The sequence below is a fragment of the Nesoenas mayeri genome, assembly GCF_963082525.1.
Source record: "Nesoenas mayeri genome assembly, chromosome: 6".
In the NCBI taxonomy this organism is placed as follows: domain Eukaryota; kingdom Metazoa; phylum Chordata; class Aves; order Columbiformes; family Columbidae; genus Nesoenas; species Nesoenas mayeri.
Genome location: NC_137545.1, coordinates 400545 through 425025, shown reverse-complemented (window position 1 = coordinate 425025; position 24481 = coordinate 400545). Strand labels below are relative to the sequence as shown.

The 24481-nt window shown below is 41.5% G+C and overlaps 1 protein-coding gene across 7 annotated transcripts in view; it reads left to right on the top strand.

Moving 5' to 3' along the window:
• Nucleotides 1–24481, top strand: part of HYCC2 (hyccin PI4KA lipid kinase complex subunit 2) — a gene marked incomplete at its 3' end in the record, with an annotated part of 49436 nt that overhangs the window by 8641 nt on the left and 16314 nt on the right. For 6 of the 7 annotated variants that reach the window (XR_013922274.1, XM_080346737.1, XM_080346734.1 and 3 more), the window contains 9 exons: nt 8730–8832; nt 10534–10612; nt 11625–11726; nt 17628–17807; nt 19708–19788; nt 20419–20534; nt 21259–21354; nt 23054–23170; nt 23843–23930. Coding sequence is in view for 6 of the 7 variants with exons in the window: in XM_080346737.1 (XP_080202863.1) it covers nt 10562–10612; nt 11625–11726; nt 17628–17807; nt 19708–19788; nt 20419–20534; nt 21259–21354; nt 23054–23170; nt 23843–23930 (831 nt within the window). The remainder of the gene's footprint in view (nt 1–8729; nt 8833–10533; nt 10613–11624; nt 11727–17627; nt 17808–19707; nt 19789–20418; nt 20535–21258; nt 21355–23053; nt 23171–23842; nt 23931–24481) is intronic. The other variant, XM_080346736.1, reaches the window with a different exon arrangement.

Sequence of the window (24481 nt, the reverse complement as noted above, 5' to 3'; positions counted from 1 at the left end):
TAATCAGCAGCCGCGACTACGTGGGAGGTGCTGTTGAGGTAGCTCTTAATGGATTGTGTTGTACAGAATTGAGGTGGCCAGGAGCATGTGTTACTTCTTAGGTGTGGAATGATGTTCTGAATGGTGCGATCTGATTAATCTCAATATACGATAGCAGTGTTTCTCTTCTCATTTTGTGAGATTTTCCTTTGCAGTTCTTAAAATCCCTTTCTGACTTGCAGAAAACAAGTGTGAGATTGGAGCTGTTTGACAGTGAAAAAGACAAGTTGCCTCCTGTAAAGTAACAACTGGAAGTAGTAAAGTCAGCGACGGTCTGAACAGCTTCAACTCTGGAAGCTGAAGCTGATGCTATATTTCTGGATTCTTGATGCTAAACTGCCCCTGAACAGCAAGCGGCCTCTGCTGCTCGGGACAGCATTTCTGTGGGAACAAAGTCCTCGTGTTGTGTGTGCAGGGCTTGGCTGCCTCGCCTGTCCCCTTAGGTCGAGCCCAAGAGATCGGTGCTGTTCTGGTGTCATCTTGATGGGTAGTGCTGAGCCCACTGGTGTTCCTAACTATATTTGTTGTTCAGTTTGCTTTTTAAAGTCTGGGAGCTTATATTGGAAAAGTGAGACTAGAATATCAAGCAGAATTATTTTATCCTTGAAAACTGTACATCTTGAATGTGAATGATGAATCTGAGTCACACGTAGGAAATGTATGACATTGTGCAATAAAGGAATAGATGCTCATGGACTTTGGAAGTTTATGTTGGAACTTTGTATTCTTTACTGTATCATTTTCAAACCAGTAATACAACATAATTTTAGATATAACTGAAGTGAATTCAGCTAAATTTGAAGATTCCACTCATTGAAGAGTTTATGGATGTGTAAGTGTATGGATGGGGAGGGAACATCTGTCGCCTCGGCTTCAGTTACTCACACTCTACTTCCTGGAGCTGAGGGCTTTATAGAATGGGGGATTTCATTCCTTTCAGGAGCGGATCCTTTAGGTTACGTCTCTCTGGGAATGTTTAGGCTGGAGGAAAGGAGGTTGGGCCAATTAATGAATATGTAACCTAAATTCCAGTCTGTGTGAATTACAGTTGGTAGCAGGCACTGCAACAAGAAATATGTATTGATATTTTATTGGTCTGGAATTGATAGAGGACTTAATTTTTTAGGGCTGTTTTCATAATGTAACAGACATTTATTTCCATCAAGTGAGGATTTTACAGCTCAAAAATGGGAAGCTGTGGAGAATCTCCAGTTTGTATTTCTAGAACTGTTTCTGCATGCGTTTCTTTCCTTTGCAGGCGAGGGAGCGATCTTTCCCGGCACAACACTTGCAGTCCTGTTCCGAAGAGTGTGCTGAGGGATTTTTGATGCTGTGGGTTTTTGTTGAGTTATTGTTGGTGGTGGTTTTGTTTTGGATTTGAATTTTGTTTGCTTTTGTCCCCACAGAAATTCTCTATCAAGGTTTCTCCTAGCTCGTGCCTCTTCATTTTTAGTACATAGCACTGAGTGTCCCTTAACTGTGGTTTTGCAAGTGTTAGTTTGCTGGTAGATTTTTTTAATCTAGTTCACGAACCCAAACTGTGAACCAGGAAGGTGTTTGGGAGAGGTAGGGTTACACGGAAAGTCATTTGCATGGAAACGTTTTAGTAAGTAAAGAAATTAATGAGCTGCAGACAAATGAGCATGGGAAGAGTTATTGCATATGAAGGGATGCAAAGGGAGGCTGAGCTGGTATTGTCCCGCATAGGATGGGTTATCACACGGGATCCCGAGAAGAGCACGTTTTAGGTTCAGTGTAGGATGCCTACATGAGGTTGTTTCTAGGGAAACTGGTGCTGGGAGAATAAGGTAACGTTTCGATGGCTAATCTATGTGTGTGTGTGGATATATATATATTTTTAAGTGCGTCAAGTCTTTATTAATTTTATTTATTACCATGTGTTTTGCTGTATTTAAGGCTGCAGTATAATTTCTTTATTATATTACTGTTTCCCAAATCCTGTAAGTGAAGTAGAGAAGTACTTTCTTCGGATACAGAAGATACCTCCTTCCACATTCTCAATCATCTTAACTCTTTTCTGCTTCATTCACTGCATGATCTCTTAAAAGAGGGACATAGCTACAAGTGTACAGTTGTGTTTTATTCAGGTTCTTTGTGCGGCAAACAGGACCTAAATTTTGCTGTAGTCCCCTGACTTCCGTAGCTTCCTACAGCTACTCTGTGCAGTTCAATGGAAACCTCAGCTTTTAAATAATTTTGAAAGCTCTGTTACAAGGTGTCTATTTCCAGTGTTGTATTTTCATCCACACTGCCCTAATTGTTTGTCTTCAGCAATTTTGTATCTGCAAAGCACAGTTCCTCTGGAGTAACTGTAGAAAGAGAGAAGGTTTGACAGCTGAGCCTTCTGCTGCTTGAAAGGCACAGAAGATAATTTAGGGCTTAGAATGACTTAGAGGAGGCTTTTTGGAACAGATGGGCTGCGTCTTTTCTTTACCCTTTTTGGCAGCAGCTGAAATGGATGCGACGTTTTTGATAAGCAGTGGAGCTTGCTGTGCAAGTGCGGTCCCATGAACATTTACAGCCGTGGTGTCCATTGTCTGGCCCTTCCCTGCGGTCAGGCTTTCTCCCATCATTTTCACATCACCTCCTCTGCTGGGATCCAAAAAGAAAGGGGGTTTAGCTTGGTTATTACTAGTGAGTCAGTGGGCAGGGAAGAAATGTCTTATCCGAGTTGTTTTGCATGACTAAGGCTTGTCTAATAAGGCTGACAACCTAAATCCCACATATAGAATACGTCAGCATTTATATTTTAAAGTTGGAATGCGTGTCTGTCTGCTTAAGCTTGCAATTAAATGACCTAAGAACTGGAGCTGGAAGAGGGCTCTCTTTCCATTGAAGGGGATGCTCGAGCTGATGATCTGAATTAATAACTGTCCAGAGAATGTTTTGTTTCTTTCTGCCTTTGTCAATATTGTACCTTGTAGAAGTTTTTGTTTCTCTTGCTGTGGAGCCAGGAGAATTCTGGCAGGAGGCTCGTACCTGTTTCCAGCATTAAGCTGCACTTGTAGTTCTGCCTTGTTGAGGACAACGGGGTTTTAATTTATTTGGAATGTCCTTTCCCAAATGGCAGCTTATATAAATCTTTATTAAATAAGATTGTGATAGACTTCACAGTATGAATAATATAGAATAATATATTTATATAGAATAGTATAGAATAGAATAGTATAGTATAGTATAGAATAATATATTTATTTAGATGGATAGAAGGGAGTCTCAATGGCATTTGTGAAATGTTTATTATAAGAAACATATAGTATAATACATGTGCTTTTAAAAAAGTCGCAGAAGTAATCTACCAAAACTGAACATTCCTAAGGCCGGTCTTATTTTCTCTTGGGATCAGATTAGCCTCGGGGTCAATCCCCTTTCCCGTGTGGAAATCGGACCACACCATGGCTGTTCAGTACAGTTTGGCATGAAGCTGCAAGCGGCTGTTTACTGAGCAATTAAGGACAGAGATGCTCCTCTGCGAAGTATTTTGTCCAGTATATCAAGTAAGTGCTAGCTTACACCATCACTAAGTTTTCTCCTTAACTCTTCTTGTTCTACAAAATAAGTAGTTTTGTAAAACAAGTGTTATAATATCTATCTAAAATCTCTTCTTATTGCCCTCCCGATATTTTATGATGAGTCCTAGTCTTACAGTATGAGAAACAACGTACTTGTTAGCAGCCTAACATTTCTACCTTGGTACATTGTAATGTTTTATTTTGTATTACTATGTTACAAAAAAAATCCATTCTACCTACTCTACCACTTAATTCCATGTGCTTCTAATACATGGATTTCTTTTTTTATTTGAATTCTTAAAGTTATTCCCATACCCAGGTCAGAAGTTATTTTTCACGATCTTTGTCATTAACTGGCTCGCGACCACTTTTCTGCCTTATACATGCTTCTTTTTACGTTGCTTGAATCAAATGTAGGCAGGTATTTCAAATAAGAGCATATTATCAATTTTGTATGCTCTACTTGCATGTTTTCACATTTACGTTGTACCCCTTTTGTGTGATGAAACATCTTGATTTCTTTCTTGGCTGCCGATACATTCCTGAGCAGATGTTTTCATTAAGCCAGTGAATGTATTGCCCAGGGTTTTTTTTTTTTTAAATTTGGTCTTTTAAACCTTCGCATTCATGAATTAACTCATCATGAGAAGTTCAAATTGGTTTTTTATTGTCTCGTTGAAGTGTGTGTGTGGTGGGGAAGCGTTTTTCCTATGTAGTTCCAACCACCTTATCTCATGTTGTCTTTTATGCATTCTGCTTCCCAGGGTGTTAATTTTATTTAACAAAGGTGCTTTTGTTACGAAGCTGTGAACATTCTGGATCAAAGGAATTGAATGTAGGTTTAGTTCATAGTAGGGATGCATTCTTGATGCTTTCCATGCTACTATTTTTACACAAGCCTGGAAAAATCTTTCTTTAAACACACTTCTTCCCATGTTCAGTAATGAACTGCATCTACAAGAGGAGTGTGTATGTAGCTTGGAAGAATCAGCTATATTGCTGAGTTGTCTATTCTCTTAGACCTGCGGTCAACCTGTCATGTTCTCTTGGATGAGCGGTGCCGCAAAGATGCTGCAGCTTGAAGCTTTGTTCTTCTTTGGGCTGATTCCAATGGGATGAAGTTCAACAAGGCCAAGTACCGGGTCCTGCACTCTGGCCACAACACCCCCTGCAGCGCTCCAGGCTGGGCAGAGAGTGACTGGAGAGCAGAAAGGGACCCGGGGGACTAATGGACAGGAAGCTCAACATGAGCCATCAGTGTGCCCAGGTGGCCAAGAAGGCCAGTGGTGTCCTGTCCTGTATCCAAACCAGCGTGGTCAGCAGGACAAGGGCAGTGATCCTTCCCCTGTGCTCTGCATTGGGGAGGCCACACCTGGAGTATTGTGTTCAGTGCTGGGCCCCTCAGGTCAGGAAAGAGATTGAAGTGCTGGAGGGTCCAGAGAAGAGCAACATGACTGGGGAAGGGACTTGAACACAAGCCCTATGGGGAGAGGCTGAGGGAGCTGGGCTTGTTTAGTCTGGAGAAGAGGAGGCTTAGAGGTGCACTCAGCACTCTCTAGAACTACCTGAAGGGCAGTTCTAGCCAGGTGGAGATTGGGCTCTTCTCCCAGGCATCAGCAATAGGACAAGGGGCCATGGGCTTCAGCTCTGCCAGGGGAAATTGAGGCTGGATGTTAGAAAGCAATTCTGTGCAGAGAGCGGTCAGGCATTGGAATGGCTGCCCAGGGAGGGGCTGGACTCACCGGCCCTGGAGGTTTGTAAACTGAGACTGGACATGGCACTCAGTGTCCTGATCTGGTCAATGGGCTGGAGTTGGACCAAGGGTTGGACTGGATAATCTCTGAGGGCTTTTCCAACCCAGTCGATTCTGTGATTCTTGTTAAGACAGTCCAGGTTTTAATTGCAAAATGTTATAGTCTTTGACATAAAAATATATAATATTGTCATTCATCATGCAGCTGGGACCCAATTACATTATATATGTCATGATATTTAGTATGTAATGGCAAAAAAAAAAAAGGAACTCATTCTTGAAGTGCATTTATGTGACCTCCCTGTGGATTTTGAAGCCAGTATAGAATCCTGGCTTCTTTAAAACAAGCGAAAAACTCAAACATAATACAAACCACCAACCAAAAAACCTCTGCGTACTCAAACAGTCATATCTGCGTAAATGTCAACAATCATTAATATCTAATGAGGAGCGCTTCTTTTCTCTGTAATCCTCACTGTGACAGTTGGTACATCCGTAGAGGGAGAGCTGTTGGCTCTGATTATTTGGATAATCATTTTGCTGTTGCAAATTGACCTTGGCTAGTGGTTTAAATGCAGACTGGTAAATAGTATTTAGTCAGCATGTTTTTACTCTAAATGGAACTGAAAAACGTACTCTCTGAGAGAAGTTGATTAAACTCTTTTTCATGTCTATTACTGTGGGAGTCAGGAGTTCTTGGGCAGTTATCTGGGTTTTATGTTTCATTGTTCTGATGGTATATTACTGTAATATGTTTTATTTCAGACTGATATTTTCAGATAATAATATAGAGAATGGTGAATTATAGGAAAGGTATCTTTAAAATGGGAATCTAACATAATCTCATGGTATTTCAGTCTCTTGGTAACTTAATTTTCATTTTAGTACATTTAATTATTACAGTTAGTAATAACTAAATTTCTGTTATTATGGCTCCTACATGTTATTAGATCTTTTGAAACATAGTAGAAAAAAATAATGAGGTCTTTATAAAATAAACATGAGAAATCTTTTTACATTCCCTGTATTTTGTTTGCTTTGGAAGAAACATGAACACTCTGGAAGTGAAAGTCAATACTTTTAGTTCAGGCTGCTTCAACTCGGAATAAATATGCACGGGACTTAATGCAGCTGAACCAGTTTATTTTAGAGACACACCCACATGGTGCTTGAGATAAATACAGTTTTCCTTCCTTCCTTCCCTGGCCCCCAAAGGTCCAGCGGAGCTGGGGGTGAGCAGCACTGTGAGTCCGTGGCCTCGCTGTCTTGCCTCTCTGGACCAGTCCTTACAAATGTTTTAATATCCAGGCTGATAATTTGAAAGGGAAAGATGATTTGTCCTAAACTCCATCTAGTAATTGTAGCTGAAATAGGTGTGAGTGTTAGGGAAGTTCCTTTTCCCCAGGTTTCCTGCAGCAGAGACTCGGGCGTGGATTCCAGAAGTTCTTGTGAAATGAATGATTTACCAAGGCCCAGCACAGAGCAGCTGGAGCTGGTGCCTCCTGAGGAGGGACCCTCAGCAGCACAACCTGGGCAGTGACGCCCCCAGTCCGAGCCCCCAGCGCCGAGCGGCTCTCGGAGCCCGTTGCGAAATGCGCGCTGGGGTCTCCCTGTGCTCCGTTGCATCTCTGCATTGGTGTCGGGGGGGCCGGCAAGTGAAGTTCTGACATTCGGTTGTTATCTTGCACCCACAGCTGGAGAAAACAAGTTCTTGGTAATGGCCAAAGCATTCTTCTGGCCCAACTTCTGTGGGACCCGTTCTGGACCTTCACTTCTCTCCAGGGCCGCAGCTCCCGGATCTTCCAGCTCGGAGCCTCTGAGGCCTTTTTGCTTAACGAAGCAGAAAGTTCAGAGGTTCACAGCTTGCAGAAGTTATGCTGAGCACACTGGCTTATGCTGAGTGAGTTCTATGTACATATAAGCAGTTTCTAAACAAGTTCTATGAGAAGCAGTACAGCCAGTAATTCCATAAGCTAAGGCAGTCTGTTCCCTACCAGTGGGCTGCTTCTGAGTTGATATAGCAGAGCTATATGCGTACGTCCTCTCAAAGCCACATGAGCAAAGGAGGATAAGGTACTTTTCCTCCTGGGCTATACTTCATATTATTGGTCTTTAATGTACACCCCATCAAAAACATTCTGGAAGTGTCAGAACAACTAGTTGTATTTATATAAGCAACCACACAAAGCAACAGTGTACTTGGCATTTGTGACTTAGCGTAGCAGCAACATTGGGATCTCCATGGCGTTTGCAGGAAGGCACTTGAATCATTCTTGCGACTCTTGGCGGTTTTGTCATTTCTTTAGATACGTCGAGCTAAATCCTGACTTAGGAGAATTGCTGATTATTCAGTTCATTGGTTTCACTTGTTTGCAGTATTCTCTGAGCTACCACGTTTTTCCTGGCCTGATGCATGTGTTTCTTGATAACCTTGTGCGTTTCCTTATTTCTGCAACAATTAGCTTGCTTAATCTTCTCCTTGTGTTGGGCAAACAACACTTAATATATACGACTTAATATACTTAAAATACATAGTAGTATTTGGTGCTCAGTGGAGCTTTATCAAATACCCGTTTTGCTTTCTTGTTGGAGCTGTGTTGTGGTTTCATACATATTGCTGGGGTGTAAAGAGAAGGGGGATTTGTTTTTAAGCATAATTCCTGGGTTTGTATCTTTGGTTTTGATACTCGGGACAGTGGGGTAGGTACAACTGAACCTACAGGCAGCAGGTGTAATAGCTGGGAGCTGTTTGGGACCCCATGGTATATCTGGAGAGCACTGGATATCGGATACCGTGTTGGGATGTAAAGGTTATTTCTACCATGTTGTATTATAACACTCAGGAAACTTCTAGAAGTCCTGAATCCACTCATAGACCTGATATTCTGTCTTGGAGATGCATGCCTGATAATAACAAGAGGCAACTGATAAGAACGTAAATAAATAAATTTGTCTTTTGGTTCTCCTGTGTGTGTTTAAAAATCTGTATGTCATCAGTTAGCAATTTTGGCTTTGTGAGGAATATGTATTAAGAGCAGTGAGAGTAAGGAAGAGCCTTGAATATATTCGATTTCAGAAGTATATGTTCTCCAAAGGTGGAGTATTGATCCAGCCCGCTTTTTATAAAGTACCTACCGTTTCCTTTCCCTGGCATCTTTCTTGCACTGTTCTTTGTAAGAAGTGCTCCAGTTTTCTGTTCCTGGGGACTGTGGGTACATCGGAGTTTGCCGTGCAGGTGACAAGCAAATTGAATGACAGATTGCTTTGTTACTGAAGGACCCAGATGTGCTTTAGTGGATTTGATAAACTTCACATTTTAAGGCCAAAAATATATATATATTACTGCTTGCTTTACTGTATTTCTCCTTACTTTGTGATCATCAGAGTTTCTTTTCACCTTTCAGCAAAAGGGGCAGCACTTGAAGGCTTGACAAATGCATCTCAGGTTGAAAAACTGCTGCATTCCTCCTCCTCTTCCTCCTTTAGAAAACTGACTTCTTTAAAGAGGTAAACGTTACACTTTCTGTAGAAGAATGTTGGGTTTGCTTCTGTCTTTCTGTGTGTGTGTTGGTGTGTGGTGGCGGTGGTTGTTTTTCCCAGGCAAAGTGAACTAAATCTCAACTTTTGTAGCGTGTCCTGTGGTGTTTTAAGTTCGCTTCTCCCCCCGTCTCATTCCGCTGACTGGTCCCTGTCTGTCTCCCCACCTGTTGCAAAAGGATGTCTGTGGAATCCTTTGTCTGCAGAGATCTCCTTAGTTGTGTCATTTTATGTTTTCAAAACACATCCGAAAGAAAATTGTAGAAAGTCAGTAATTCACTTCATGTTTACCTGCCATTTCCTTAAAAATTTTATGACAAAATCTGCAAATAGTAGCACTTCATATATTATTGACGCTTGTATGTAGTTGACGAGCATAAGGGTTTGTGGGATTAAAGATGCTTGTTGCATTCTTCAGCTTGTTTTCATCTGCTTGTGGAAGTGTTTGTTTCTTTGCCCCATCCTGGGCTAAGGCTAAAAGAACTTCAGAAATAGTTGATTGTATTGAAGGAAATAGTATTAGAAAAAAAAAGGGCTTTGAAGCTGTTGTGTGTTTTTAGGAAAAATGTGGTAAGGAAATATGACAGTGCGTGACAGCTTCGTTGCACAGAATTGTTATATAGCAGCATCAACTTAAAAAAAGAGAGGAAAGAAAGATTGACCAAAGTATCTCTGGAAGTACCATGTCCCTTGACAGGTTTTCTGTTGCTTGTTTCTGTTCAGGTAGCTGTTAACCTGTTAGCCTCTCAAGAATAAACCTTTGATGAAACATTAACTGTCTGCGTACGTCTCCCTCTTACATTTTACTCTCTCCTTCATCCATGACTTTTCAGGTCACTATTCCCTGGTTTTATTCTCTAGTATTAGGCTACAGCTTCATTTCACTTCATCAGATTTAAATTGTCTGGGACCTTAATGACTTCCAGGGGTTGCCACCCTGTTCTGAGGTCACACAGAAAGACAAAATGACCCTCGTTGCTTTTTAAGCATCAAGCACAGGTGTCTGGTCCTTGTGTTTTAAACATTCCTGCTATTGCCTTGGGAATTACATTTCTGAGAACTCAAAAGATGTTAGAATGACTATTGTATATAAAATGGAATGTAGCAACAGTTGTCCTTGTGAATTTTTGTTTCTGAGAATTCCATCGTGTTTTTAGAAGAACTAAATCTTGCCGTTTGAACAAGAAGTCTCCAAATTCTTGAAGAGCAAAGCTTAAGGAGTGAAGTTTGCTTATTAGGCTTCCTAATGACTGGTTTTATGAAACTGTTTTACTTGGAGCTGGACCTGGAGCTGTCATTCCAAGGTCTCACATTATTTGTTCCATGATGCTCTTTACTTTGTTCCACTTGTCTTTTGTTTGTACTATATTTGGTAAGGGAGCAAGAATGGGGTGATATGTTTGTCTTAAATAATGTACAATTTGGCCTGAAGCACCGAATCCTTCTTTCTCCTCCTCCCCATTGATGTGAAGTACTTTGGACTAAAAGTCTAAAGAGAACAGTTTAATCATTGTTAGAAAATGGGACCAGTTGTCCAAAATGCAGCTTTTCCTGTGGTTTGAGGTTACATAGTTCTCCTGAGAATATGCCAACAGCTTTTCATTGTGGTAGGGTTTTATAACACTAAGTTTTGCTGTCAGAACACATTTAACTTCTTTTTTCTCCTCTCAGGTAAGAGGGAAGCAAAAGAAGGAAGAAAATGCTGGGATCAGAACGAGGTGTCGTGGAAGAATGGCTGTCAGAATTCAAGGTGAGCTGAGAGGATGAATGTTAGCTCTGCCGCTGCCTTTGTGCCACACATCCATTTCTTTAATCGGCCAATACGTAACATTTTAAATACTCACTACTTGATCTTTCAACTTGTTAAAATGCACGAAGCATGTGAAGGTCTATGTAAATGAGCCAGCTGGTACCTAATACACAATGCATATTGTTTATGACTGTAGAGCAGAACACTGCTATAGCAATGTTTCTTTAAAGCATGTATTTCTGTGTAGACCAGGCTGATAGAATTTAAGTAACAGTTTGATAATGCTGCCCAAATTTCTTATTTGGCAACTTTTCATTTAAAAAAAACGAGTAGAAATGTTTGGAGTTTTAAAAAATATTAAAGAAAAATATTTGGCTGGATTTTTTTCCCTATGACCTGCATAAAATTGGTTTGTCATGAAGAACTGTAGGATTTTTAAGCTTTTTTGCATGTTGATAATCACGCTGAGTGAAATACAGGATAACGCATAAACAAGAAATCGGATATGAAATGAAAATGAAGAATTAGCAATTTCTCACGTCGTGGATGATACACAATAAGTCATTCCATGCTGTTGTTGGAAATTTGTTGGGAGCCAAGGATGCAAAATCCACAGGCCTGGTTGCTTGGGGGACTGCAGGCTCTCTACGCTTGTGCTAGATTATCCCCACCTCTGAAAGAATTCGAGGGGATTTGGTAAAAACGTTGAAAAGTGCCTGTTAAACACAGGATATCAAGAAAGAGAGTCCTCGTATCAAGCTGGAGCAAATGATTTTATGAAAGATAAATCTGAAACTGCTTTTGGATTTAACCCTGAAAGTTGGTATGTGCACCAAATGCTGTTCATACGGAACTTGCACTCAATGAAGTACGTTACGAGTCTGAAAATGTACTGAACTTCAGGCGTTCTTCTTGATTTTTGGGGACGAGACTGGATCCTTTTGTGGAGATCTTTTAATACTTGAAAGCATTAGATTTATCAGGGTAACGCTTTTTGCTTTTTTTTCTTTAGGCATTACCTGAAACACAAATTTCCAGCTATGCAGCTACATTGCACAGAAAAAAACCACTGGTACCAGCTCTTTATAAGGTCATTCAAGACCCAAATAATGAGGTAGGAGACTTTTTAAAAGATTTTTGTTCACATACTTAATATCTTCTACAACTAAAACTAGAGCAACTGAGACGTGGAGAGGAACGTTGTTCAGTTCTTTCTAACATAGTCTAACATGGGTATCATCCCTGTTTTTACTCCTGTTTTTTGACAGTTACTTTAATGCCTCTCTGGTAAGATACAACCTCATCTGCTCCCAGAAATACAGTTGAAGCTTTCCGCTAGATTTTACGTGCTGCAGCTACTCTTACACTTGGTTTGGCATGAGGTTTATTGTTTTTTTTCCCCAGAAAGCACCTTTCAGTCAGAACAGCGCAGGCTGTACGGTGTAACTCAGTCAGACCAGTGCGCTTCTCACCTGGTGGCTTATTACAGTGACGGAATCCATTTATTAAATCCTATTAAAATAACCAGGTCTTCTTGTGCTTATAGTAGTGTCATGTGTGTGTGATTTGGTTTACACTGCTGTAAACAAGAGCAGAATCAGGGCCCTAAAATTTATAAATACACACAATGAAAACATAGCTTGTGCTTGTACATAATTCATTTTGCAAATGACATTAAACTGAGCTTTTTATTCATTGGCTTCTGCTATGAGCATTTCTGGGCAAGCGTGTGAAATATAACTTCTGAATTAATTGTGCAAGCGTACCGTTCTCTGCTGTGTGAGCTGCTTTAGATAAACTACTTCAAAATATTTGATTTATCATCTGTGATCTCCCGTATATTAATAAATTCAATGGCAAGTGTACACGGCAAGGAAGTTCTTTATTTTCCTGAGCGCAGCTCAGCTGCTTCAGGAAGCTGAATGCTTGGTTGAGCCTAAAGGAGATTGCATAATGCTCATGCATCATAGCTGGCAACTCCATTTCAGTGTTACAAATAACTTGCAGAGTGACCTTTTTCTTTGTACTGAAGCTGCCATTAGTCTCTCTCCAACCTGAAGCTTGCTGCGATTGTATTTGTTGCATTTGTGTGTGTGTGTGCACTTGGAAAAATGCAACAGCTTTGCTTTGCTTTGAGAATGAGCATTTGATGTATTTTTGTTTTAGTGATGCGGATTTGCAAAAAGAGGATCTTCTTAAGGGAGTGACAGTAACCCCATGTTATTGCACACTGATGCTTGTCAAATATTACTCTTTGGAGCTGCAGTTGTTGTTTGGTCTTGATTCTGGTATCAAGTGTAAGATAAGCGATCGCGGGCTCCGGGATGGTGAGGCTCAGGTTCTGCTTGCTGGGGCAGTACGTGTTTCCGGGTTGTGCTTCTTCCAAAGCTTATTTGCCTGTGAGTCAATTCGTTACTTTGCGTAATTCTGTTCTAATATTTGGCTCGAAGCGAGAGTCTTTTAAAATATGCTTTGTAGGGCATGATTTGTTAGAAGAATAACTGATATTGCTTATGAAGATAAAGCTTATGTGATAGATGGTTATAAAAATGTACTGGTTGGATTCTTAAACTTGATGGACAAGTAATTTTTTTTAGTGCAGCTTAAGCATGCAGGTGAGCTGTTTTTAAAACTGCCTGAAAGGGGCAAACTGCTCATGGCAAACATGAATTTATCCAGAACTACATCATTGTAGCTTGCGAAGACCAGGGTTATTGGGTTAACCTGGTACCGCCATGGAACCAACCGAGGTGTTTTTCCATGAGCTGTCCAGTTCAATACAGTTGTTACTCTTTACCCTTCAGGAAACCCCCGACTTTTTGACTAAGGAGAAGATAATGACTGGAACAGAAAGTTGCATGACGAGTAGAGAGTGATATTGCTCATAAAGAGCTTATTTAACTGAATAATGTATTGATTTTTTTTTGCATAATATTTGAATTCTAAAGAAAAGTGCTTTTGAAATATTGGTTTTTTCAGATAGTTTTTAAATTTTGGGCGTTGGTTGATGGTTGTAGATACAAACGCTCGATGGATTTTCAATTAATGCAGTACTGAAATGGAAATGTTGAATATTCATGTGGGGCTACTTCGGTTTAACCTGGAAAGCTCAGCCTTGAAACAAGATGAGATCACCTTTGCAATGCCAAGCACTGTCCAGACTTCTCAAATAATAACTAATTTCAGCCCTTCTGTTATAGTTAAGCCTAAAGTGAGCACATTGTTTTCTACCACAATTGAATTCTTCAAGAAGACAAGCTTTTCCAGTTGTTGCCATGCATTTTATAATGCATTACATTTAACTTCAAGGTATGGCTCTGAAGATTGGCAAACTTGTAAGATAAGCCAAATGGAAGCTCTTCATCAGCTTCCTTAGTGCAGCGAGTCTGCATCCCTGTGGGGTGTGAGAATGAACTGCAAATTAGATCATTGTCGCTGAAGCCAGTAAAAATGTTGTCGGTAATTGTTTGTGATGCCAATTGCTGTTCATGCCAATAGCAAAGCTCTTTTAATGTCGGTTTTTAGTCTGTCAGAAAAGATACAGTTCCAAGAGATGTTTTCCTTTGGGTTTTTTGGCTGGCTGCTGTGCTGCTCAGTTTCCTTTGACTTCGGACTGAAGGGGCTTTGGGATTGAAGTGTGTGTGAGTTCATGCACCCACTTCCTCCAACGTCTTCTCAGTATTTATATTCAGGGAATTAATGGGAAGAGGCCGGTTCCCCAAAAAGCCAGACAATGAGGATGCAGGGAATACCTTTATTCTTTCTTATAGTGTCAAGCGTTGTGTTTCCAGGTGAGAGACAATTGTTCTGTGCTTTGATAGGAAAAACTTGGATGCCTTTGAAAATATTAGTTGTAGCATCTTCATGGTGGCAGCTTTTCCTTGCGGGACTAAACCTCCAAACACACCAAAAGCACGACGGTAGTTGCTACAACCAGCTCTGAGGGTTTCACCCCGGTAATTTGCAGTTGTTCAAGTACAACTGATACGACAACTAATAGAAACGAGGAGCGTTGACGTGCGTGCAGCACCCGTGCCTGGATATCACTTGGAACTTTCTAGGGAGCGTGAGTTCACATAAAAGACTAATTTTGTAAAAATTTCATTTGAAATAAAGTAGAGTAAGCTCAGTAACTGCTCTGGTTGAGTCTCATCTGACTTTAGCTGAACTAAATTATTCTTTTCCTCTGTTTTTAATGGGACTTGGATTAAACTGGCTAACTTTGAATAGGGAACAGCTTTGGGCTGCTGTCATCTCTAATCTGATGAAGTGTTACTCATAGCGATGCTGCTGTATATATCTACTTTCTGATCATTTCTTGGCTTCGCTTGCACCTGTTATCTCCTTGCAGATATGCTTGTATTCGTTGTTTCCAGAGATTTCTTCTTTACGCTAGCTTCTTGCTCTTCTTTTCTTTAAAAGCAAGCCTACAGGTTTATTCAGTCATCTCCGAATTATTTATTACCCACGTTTTTATTTGAACATCCGAAATGCAGGAGGCCTTTCATAAAACAAGGATATAGTTCTGTCTCTGAGGATTTGAACATTTGCTGTAGCAGATGGTTTAGTAATTAGTGTCACTTTGAGATAGGAATTTTTACTAAGTAAATATTAATTAAGAAAGAATCCACTTATGCATCTTTTGAATATAAAGTGCTATATATATGAAATACTGGAATTATATATGAAATACTGGAATAAATATGCCAGATAATATATGTTCGACTTATTTTACGTCTGTGGCTTTTAAAAACGTGCGTTCTGCAGACGACTGGCCTCAGCGTTGTCGTGTGGGGTTCCTCCCCTCCCTGGGCGCGCTTCTCCTGCAAACCCAGCCTGTGCCCTTGGAGTCACGAGCCTGCCCAGCAGAAGCCGCGTTACACAAGGGACTGAGAGCGCAGCCTTGGAGAAGGAGAGGTTTGTCCACGAGCAAAGTTTGGGGTTACGTAGATGTCACATTCCGGCTTATGTAATCCGCGGCTTGAAGAAATGGTATGCTTCGCCGAGCAGAACAGCGCGTGTTCGGAATGGAAGGAATGGGTTCACCCTTTCCTGGGTAATGCTGTCAGAACGCGGCTATCTCAATGGAAAATCCTGTCAAATTCATGTTTCGTGTTTGGGATATACCAGAGTACGATATGTAAGTCTAAATATGTGGATGTGAAGTTGTACAGTCCCGCGGATATACGGTGTTGCGCGTTTATCAAAGGTTCACGCTAGTCACTTGTAGGGATGATAGCAAGGCACTTCTTCGGAGTTTTGTAAGGATGGATGGTTCACACCAAGGCACAGCGCATCTTCATACAGCGCAGCAAAAGAGGATTCCACAGGAAATTCTGGGTGCTTAGCATTCTGATGAATAGATGAATGAAAGAAGAATGCATCCAAGTCTGTGAAACATGCTGCTAATGCTCTCAGAGTCCTGAGCTGCGTGTCCCTGGGAAGGTGTGTGCACTGAAAGCGGAGTCATATATGAGTCACATGTGTCTTATCTGCTCTTCTGCTCCGCACTGATATTCTGCATTCTGCCTTTTGTCTCAGCTGCTATTGCGTTGGCCCAATGTATGGTTTTTATTACTCTAAAAAAATCAGATGTATAATGTTTAATATTATTGTGTATATATTGGAGAGCTGCATTAAGCATGTACAGTTCGAAAGAAGACTTATTTGAGATTCTGGCCTCTCTCTTCTGACTCTGTGACTTTTCTATGTGAATACGGACACTTTAGGTTACAGGGATGCCTCCCTCTTTTGGGACGTTGAAGCCCATCGGTATTTTCCTTAGGGCAGATCATCCCATTTCTTAGAATGCAATACTAGATACTGGTCAGAGACCTTACCAGAATTCCTCTTGGATTTTTTTTGGTTGTTTTTGACTTTGTTATTAAAAACCTGATTAGTCATGGGAAAGGGGGACAGAGTTTGACATGGTTCTTCTTCTTCCGGTTCATTAACAGTTCTGTGGATGCATCTGAACTATTGGTTTGGCATTGCAGACTCTTAAAATGGCAGGTTTTTCTTAGGCTTATATCGCACTGACTTGATAAGGGCCTTTTTTGGTTCTTGTATTGAAACCCAAGGGCAGCTCAAGCTGGAAACACCAGTTTGTATTGTAATGAACAAATGCACACTGGTTGGATTTGAGACTAAAAAGCTGTAGGTAAGAAATTCATTCATATTTCTGTCAATAGACTTGTCAGTAGCAGCTAATCTTTAACCTTTGTACTCTTTTAAGTTACAACTGCACCATTAAGGTTTTATGATGCACGTAGTTCAAGCCTCGTGTCTGTCATATGTCTTGAATTAGTACCTGAATACAAAGCAAATCTCATAGTGACAGTTCCCAAAGCTGGGGCTGCAGGGAGGCCACGACTTGCTGTGCTGCGGCCCAGCACCGCTCGGGTCTGTTCTTACAGGAACGCATGTACCGTTTGCATTCATTCCCTTTCTCGCCCCCAAGAAATGTCGTTTTTACTGGCTGCGGTGGCTGCATGATACAGCCTCTCTGTTTTCTATGTCATTCTCCCTTCTTAGAGAATCACAGAATCGCAGAGTGTCAGGGGTTGGAAGGGCCTGTAAAGCTCATCCAGTGCAATCCCCCCATGGAGCAGGAACACCCAGATGAGGTTACACAGGAAGGTGTCCAGGCGGGTTGGAATGTCTGCACAGAAGGAGACTCCACAACCTCCCGTGTTCCAGTTTGCACCCATTGCCCCTTGTCCTGTCCCTGGTTGTCACCAGCAGAGCCTGGCTCCATCCTCCTGACACTGCCCCTTTCCATATTGATCCCAGGAATGAGTCCCCCTCAGTGTCCTCTTGTCCAGCTCCAGAGCCCCAGCTCCCTCAGCCTTTCCTCACACGGGAGATGCTCCACTCCCTGCAGCATCTTGGTGGCTGCGCTGGACTCTCTGCAGCAGTTCCCTGTCCTGCTGGAGCTGAGGGACCACAGCTGGACACAAGATTCCAGATGCAGTCTCACAGTATTTCGTTAATTAGCCTTTTTGCCTTTCCACAGCTCCTGGAGCCTGTTTGCCACCAGCTCTTTGAACTTTACCGTAGTTCTGAGGTTCGGCTGAAGAGGTTCACGCTGCAGTTCTTGCCGGAGCTGATCTGGGTGTATCTGCGGCTGACGGCCAGCAGGGACAGGCAGAGCAACGGCTGCATCGAGGCGCTGCTGCTCGGCATCTACAACCTGGTGAGTGGGGTGGGTTTGCGTCACTGACCGCCCCGAATAAAGTAGATGATTGAAACAGCATATTTAAAATGATAATACGCTTATGTGATGACATATTTAATCTGGAGAAAAGCATAATGTAATGAAGGTTTAGTAAGAACGTGTTTTCAAAAATGTACTTCATAGTAATCTTTTGGGACAAACATTTTAGCTAAGACAGGATCACCTCATGGGCATTCCTGAACTGTTATATACTTGTGTTCGTAAGGAAATAAAGCAATGTTGAAAAATGCAACTTTCTGTCAGGCCAATATGCTTGGTCAGTCTCTCCATCCTCTGAATGTGCCTTTTTAAGGGTGATTTGCAGCCGAAACCGCTCTGTGTGCTCGCACTTGGATACACGCGTGTGCGTTGGAGGCAGACAGTTGTCTGCAGCGGAACTGTCATTTTGAGAATAGGTGAAAGTAACTGCAGATGATTAAGTTTGACTGTTGGATATAAAAGTACTTTTTTATATCCTTACCTTAGCCTGGGGACGTTTACTCTTGTAGTGTTATGAGTCTGTTCAATAAATTTAGCAATACTGCCAAGATAGGCATTCTTTGATGGGTGTTTCTGTGTCACAGGACTTTAAAACTTACTAATTATACTGAAACATCATCCTTCTCTCTACTATCATAATAGAGCCCTCTTCTAAACTGCGTATTATGTTCCTACACGTGAGGAGATACGGAACAGTCAAACCGATTCTTAAAAAGAAATATTCTTGTTATGTGTCTGTAGCTCTCACAACTGGAAGATCCAGTTATTTTAGATTTATTCTGAAGGAAAAAATACTGGAAGCTGCCTGCTGGTTTTTGGTACTGTTTGCTGGGTTGAAGTAGCATGTTTGTCGGCTGTTTTCTCATCGAGGTCCTTTTGTGGTTCCTTTGAAGGTCGTGTTGGTGATTCATGTTTTTTAAAGACAGTAGTTTACTCGTTCTCTCCAAATTCAGGAAGACAGAGGCCTCAAAATGGACAGTAGCTCCCACTGTTCTTTTTCTTTGATTAAATTGTTGATATGTTTCTGCACATATGCTGGAGGAGTGAAGTTATCTTCTCAATACTTAAGCAAGGACCAGTCTTCTCCATTCTGCTGAATTCTATCAGCTGTCCTCCCGTTGTGATCCCTAAAGCCTACTGCGAGTGCTGTGCTGCCTTGGACCGAGTTTGCACATCAGCTGGAATGTCTAGAGCTCGTTGTTTGGAAACTTGCTGTACAGAGTGAAAAGGCAGGATTTTACACTCCTTTTTGCTACAGTCTTATGTAATTGCTCTTAGTATATTTGCTTTAAAAACTGCTGGGTTTGCTTATGCAGTAGCCTAGCAACTGTAAAATCTGACCGGTTGGAAAGGCTTTTGAGAAAACATTCCGTGCGGTTCTTAGTGCCAGAATGCCCGAGGAAACCTTGCCCGTCCCTTGCTTTCCCCTTTCCTCTGGGTGCGTTCACCACCGTGACCATTGGCAGCCGTGATTCATCAGCCCTCATGTGCCTGTATCTTTTGGGCTTAGAGTTCAGTCTTGCTCCACTCTGCAGTTCTATTAGAAATGAATGTTTCAGTGTAAAGATGGGCTAGAAAAGCTTTTTGTGCTGTTTTGGTTTTGATGAAATCACACTGAATGAAGGGGCCCATGCTGTGTTTAAGCGTTGCAGACTGATTCTGCAAATGACCTGTTTTAGAGGTCTTTCCCGCTTCTTAAATATGTATGGAAATCTGCTGGTATTCTGCAAATGCACGGAGACCTTGGGGTGTTCATAGTCTTATCAGGTCAGGACTTCTAACTTTTTGGTTGTTAAATGCCTTCTGAAAGTTGAAAATGATTCCAAGTCCTATCTCCTTACTTCTGTTTGAGTTTTGGTTTTGTTTTCTTTTAATGCAGGAAATTGCTGACAAAGATGGAAACAACAAAGTTTTATCTTTTACCATCCCTTCATTATCTAAACCGTCAATATATCATGAGGTAAGAGAGCTGCTGTGGTAAGTTAGAATTGGATCTATTAGAGGAGTGAGAACTGGATCCCTTTGATGCAACAGCCCATTGTAGATGCATTTTGTTGCAGGAAGTTTTCTGTGTCAATAGCTTGCAATTGGTGCCGTTGAATTCAGTGGCATTAGTAGAAGAAAAGGAATGTAAATGTTGAAAAATCTTTGCCTCAGTGCCCATTTTGAATGGAGGTTGGTCGTGTTGTAGTTGCAGCTGTGTTTTTTTGCCTCTTAGGTGTTAGCATAAATGTGGTCTTCCTTCTTCTCACTCCTTAATACAGTTGGAACTTGAAAACGTGTTTTTCTTTCTCTACTGTTGCTGTACAAAAGGTCTTGCAATTAGGGCAAGCTTACTGTAAATGGATATGTAAGAACCAAAGTTGCAAATTGCCCTCACCTGCTGTATTGCTTGTAAGTGTGGAAGCTGTTTACAATAATGACATTAGGTAATGTCTCTAGGTTTACTGCGTTCTGGAATAGACTTCAGTTTTGCGCATTGCAAGACAAGTGTGTCTCTTAGCTTGGCTGGTTAGGAAGTTTAATGCTTTCATGGACCTTTTACTGATTGATTTCTCCCTGCTCCTTCCATCCTCCTCCCCACTGCCAGCCCTCCACCATTGGATCCATGGCGTTAACTGAAGGAGCTCTGTGTCAGCACGATCTCATCAGGGTGGTTTACAGCGATCTGCACCCCCAGAGAGAAACCTTCACAGCACAGAACCGGTACGTGGGTGGATTCTAGCACGAGAGGTGCTTCACTGTGGGCACACAACAAGTCTTTAAACATCAACACCAAATATATCGTGTGTTCAGTCCTTTCTCAGCCTTAAGTGCTTGGAATTAAATTTAGGGAACAGTCTTGGTCATCTTGAGGTATAGTATTTTTGTCGTTCGCTCCGTGTATGTTCTTCTGTTAGTTAATTTAGAAGAGAGTAACTTCTCTGTTATTTCCGTGTCCGTCAGGAATGTCTTTGGGTTTCTGTCTGGCAGCTCAAATTTTGCTGGAAGTGTCACAGAATTCACAAAATTGGGCTCTGGGACTGTGTTTTCCACGGGAGAAGGGGGATGGTGCTGGGTGGACAGACAGGAGTGGGCCCTGCCCTTGTGGCGCCTGCCAGCTTTACCATGGCTAATGCCAGCTCTGGGAAAACACATCCTATCATTTGCAGTGCATTGAAGACTTGTCCAGTTCTAGAACCTTTACCAAATATTATGCCGTATACCATTTCCTCCACAGGTCCTGCATATGCTAATGGCTTTCAGTAATAATAACTTCAAGTGTTTAAAACCGAACCTTTAAGATCCTGTTTCAAGTTGGTGAATTATAATGAAAGAAGATCTCAGGATTTGCATGTTTATTTCTGATACTTTTTCCAGTGGGGCATTTTTTGAGACTTTTGTGTTAAGAATTTGAACCGTTGAAGGTTTTGCTCTTGTCTCTTTTCAGGTTTGAGGTGCTGAGCTTTCTCATGCTGTGCTACAATTCCGCTATTGTCTACATGCCTGCCTCTTCTTACCAGGCGCTATGCAGGATGGGCTCCAGGTGAGACACTTGCCTTGGAAAAAAGGGTCTTGCAGGGTGCATCTAGGCTTCTAAATAGTCATCCAGAAAAAACCCAAACTACCTGTTGCATTTGATAGTTTAAAATATTTAACACTTGGTCTTACAGCTTAATTGGAGATTGGAAGCTGCGCTTGCACACAGATAAAACACATGGATTATCTTACCACTGTGAGGGCTTTCCTTCTAGTTCTGTGGCTTTCTGTTATTTGGAAAGAAAAAAAAGAGTAATTTTGGGTGAAAATGAGTGGAAGCTACTTAGACTGATTGGCATTTTTTGGATTTACGTATCTTTCAGACCTTTTTCAGTATGGTCACCTTAAAAATTCTGTGCGGAATATCACCGGTTTCCTCTGCTTCCGAATATTAATGTCTTGCTTCTGAGGGTGGTTTATATGAAGCGCTTGCACAATGGTCTGGGTTTAGTGGTCTGTTCGGGTGTGTTTGAGGTTATTTTTGCCTTTTTTCTTTTGCCTTTTTTGTTTTCTCTGATAATAACATCCTACTTTCTGAAGAATCCAATATTGTGATTTCTCCAACTCTTACACATGCCCTTGAAATAACCTTCTACTTGAATACTCTTAGAAGGATCTGATTGGCAAAGATCACTGCTTTTTGTTCTGAAAAATCTTAAGTATATCTGTTATTTCCATATGCTGTTTTTTACCAGCGTTTTTACCTAAAATGAGATAAATTCTCTCTCTTGCTACCCCCAAACAGAGGAGCCTCTTGAAGTGGTTTTCTGATTCAGCTCGTTTGCTTCAGTGTAATATTTCCGTGAAAGAAAAGCATGATCTGCAATTTGGTTATGTAGCAAAGGACCAGACTAGCTTCTAACAGCAGATATTCCATGGTAACACACACACAGTTAAGATTAAAGCCTGTGTCTTTCCCATGATGGCACTGCTTTAATTCTTGGTATGTTCCCATCATCTTCTCTTGAGTTATGGCTATGCTAAATTTGCCAAATATGTTGAATTTTCCTGCATCTGGAAATTCAATCTGTTCTTTGGGTAGCAAAGAGAGATGGCACTTTATAGGCTAGGGATTTTTTTAGTTGCTTTTGAAACAGCACAGCAGTTATTATGTATTAGTGGCTGTGTGTTGCTTCCATGATGAAGGTTCAGATATTAACGTTATGCATCAATTACTCTGTTTTTATGGAGACTCATTGCTATGCAGTATATGGGCAGGCAGATCCTTTTCCAAGGGTCAGTAGTTTTTCAGAAGGCAGCTGAGAGCAATTCTTGAGAACGCAGTATCTGTGTTATCCGGCTTTAGGCAGAAGGTGCCTGCATGCTGTCATCATATGGGAGATGACGTGTTTCTCTTCTATTCCACTGAAGTGTTTCCTTTAAAGAAAGGTGCTTTCAGTTACTGAATTTTCGGCTGAGTCTCCTACGTGTGGTGCTTGGCAGTCGAGAACATCTTTTCACCCTCATTCTTTGGAAGCTGGTTCTGATTTGACAAAAACCCATGGAGTTAATGGGAATAACACTGGAAGATCAGCAAAACCACGTCGCAAGGCGTTGTTATAAAACTGCTGTAGTGGTTGGAGAACAACGTAAGAACGTTCCACGCTGTGTACTTCTACTTGAAAAATGCATTTTGAGAAGTAGAAAAACCAAGATCTCAGTGAAATGAAGCCGTTTGTGGGGTTACCGTTTTGTGTCTTCCTCAGGCTGTGTGTGAGCGGGTTTCCGCGGCAGCACGAGAAGCGCTGGAAAGAGCCCTGTGGGCGGGTGGTGTTAGACCCGGACTTCATGGTGCAGCTGCTCACGGGTGTATACTACGCCATGTAAGTTGACGGCTTTTCTGGACCAAGCGGAACGTTTGGTTTCACATGAATTAAAATATAAATGCGAGTTGTTTTATGATTAAAAAAGAGTTAAACTCATAACACGAGTTGGTAACTCAATTAGTGTATTTCTCATTACCAGCTCGCTCAGCCAACCGATAATTTGAAAATATCTTTGTCAGCATTGAATGAGGTGCTGAGGAGCCAGCAGCAGGTTCTGAAGAGAGTAAGGCTGCTGGCTTCATCTTTTCCCAAGTTTCTGTTACCACCAAGCGTAATGAGCTTGGATGCCCAGGTAGTCTGATGAAACGCAGAGCTCTTGAGCATCAGTAGCTTCTGAGGTAGCAAAAATGCATTTCTGATGGAAGTGCAGTTGTGCTGAGCAGTGCTGACCTGTACATCGTGGCCTCTGTCTTTATTCTTCAAGTTTGTCCTGATTATGGCATCAAATTTCTCTTGCTTTGGAGGGACAGGAAGCAACTTTTTGTGATATCAACAAGATAAATAAAAAATTGCTTCGTGTACACTTTTAAAACAGTGAAGGGGCTGGAGTCTACATACAGTTGATGTACTTTCTACGGAAGAAATAAGTGAAGAGCTGCATTTGGGCAGAAAAAAGACAAGTTTGAGTTCATAAAATATGAAAGATAAATCTCTTTCTTTACTTTTTAGCTACAACGGTCAGTGGGACCTTGGTCAGGAGGTGCTGGAGGACATCATTTACAGGGCACAGCTGGAGCTCTACTCACAGCCTCTGCTGGTAAGAACAAGCCGTGGCAATGCAGGGGCTTGTGAAGGGGAGCGGGGATGTGTTTCTGAAGTGCGCTGGTCATGAAAGTGTTTGTGGCCATTGCTGCGCTCCCAAATGCAAGTGACGTTTTAAATGTAACTATTTATACCTTATATTTATATATTCTTTGCTCCTAGACCTTCAGCAGGGCTGTGTGGTTTAACTGGTAACGCGGTAGGAAAAGCAACAACAGGGTAGAGCTGAGAGTGCAAAGGAGCTTCATCTCTAGAGTCAGTGTTGGATTTTTGATAGATCAAAGTCACCCAGGCCTTAATCTTGACCTTCTTTGGAGGAGCAGCAGTAGAATGGAGTTGTTCTGCTTGCTTGGGTTTTTTCAGTTTCCACTATTCTTGCTGTTCTCCTCATCCACAGAGATAAATGAAATGGGGAGGGTGGTGAAACTGGGCTGGCTGCAGGTAGATGCGATTGGGAAGAAACAGGGGGTTGACAGAGAGAAAGGAGGAGTGGAGGGGTTTCATTTTTTGTCAGATGTAGAAATGAGGATCAAAGTAAGAACAAAA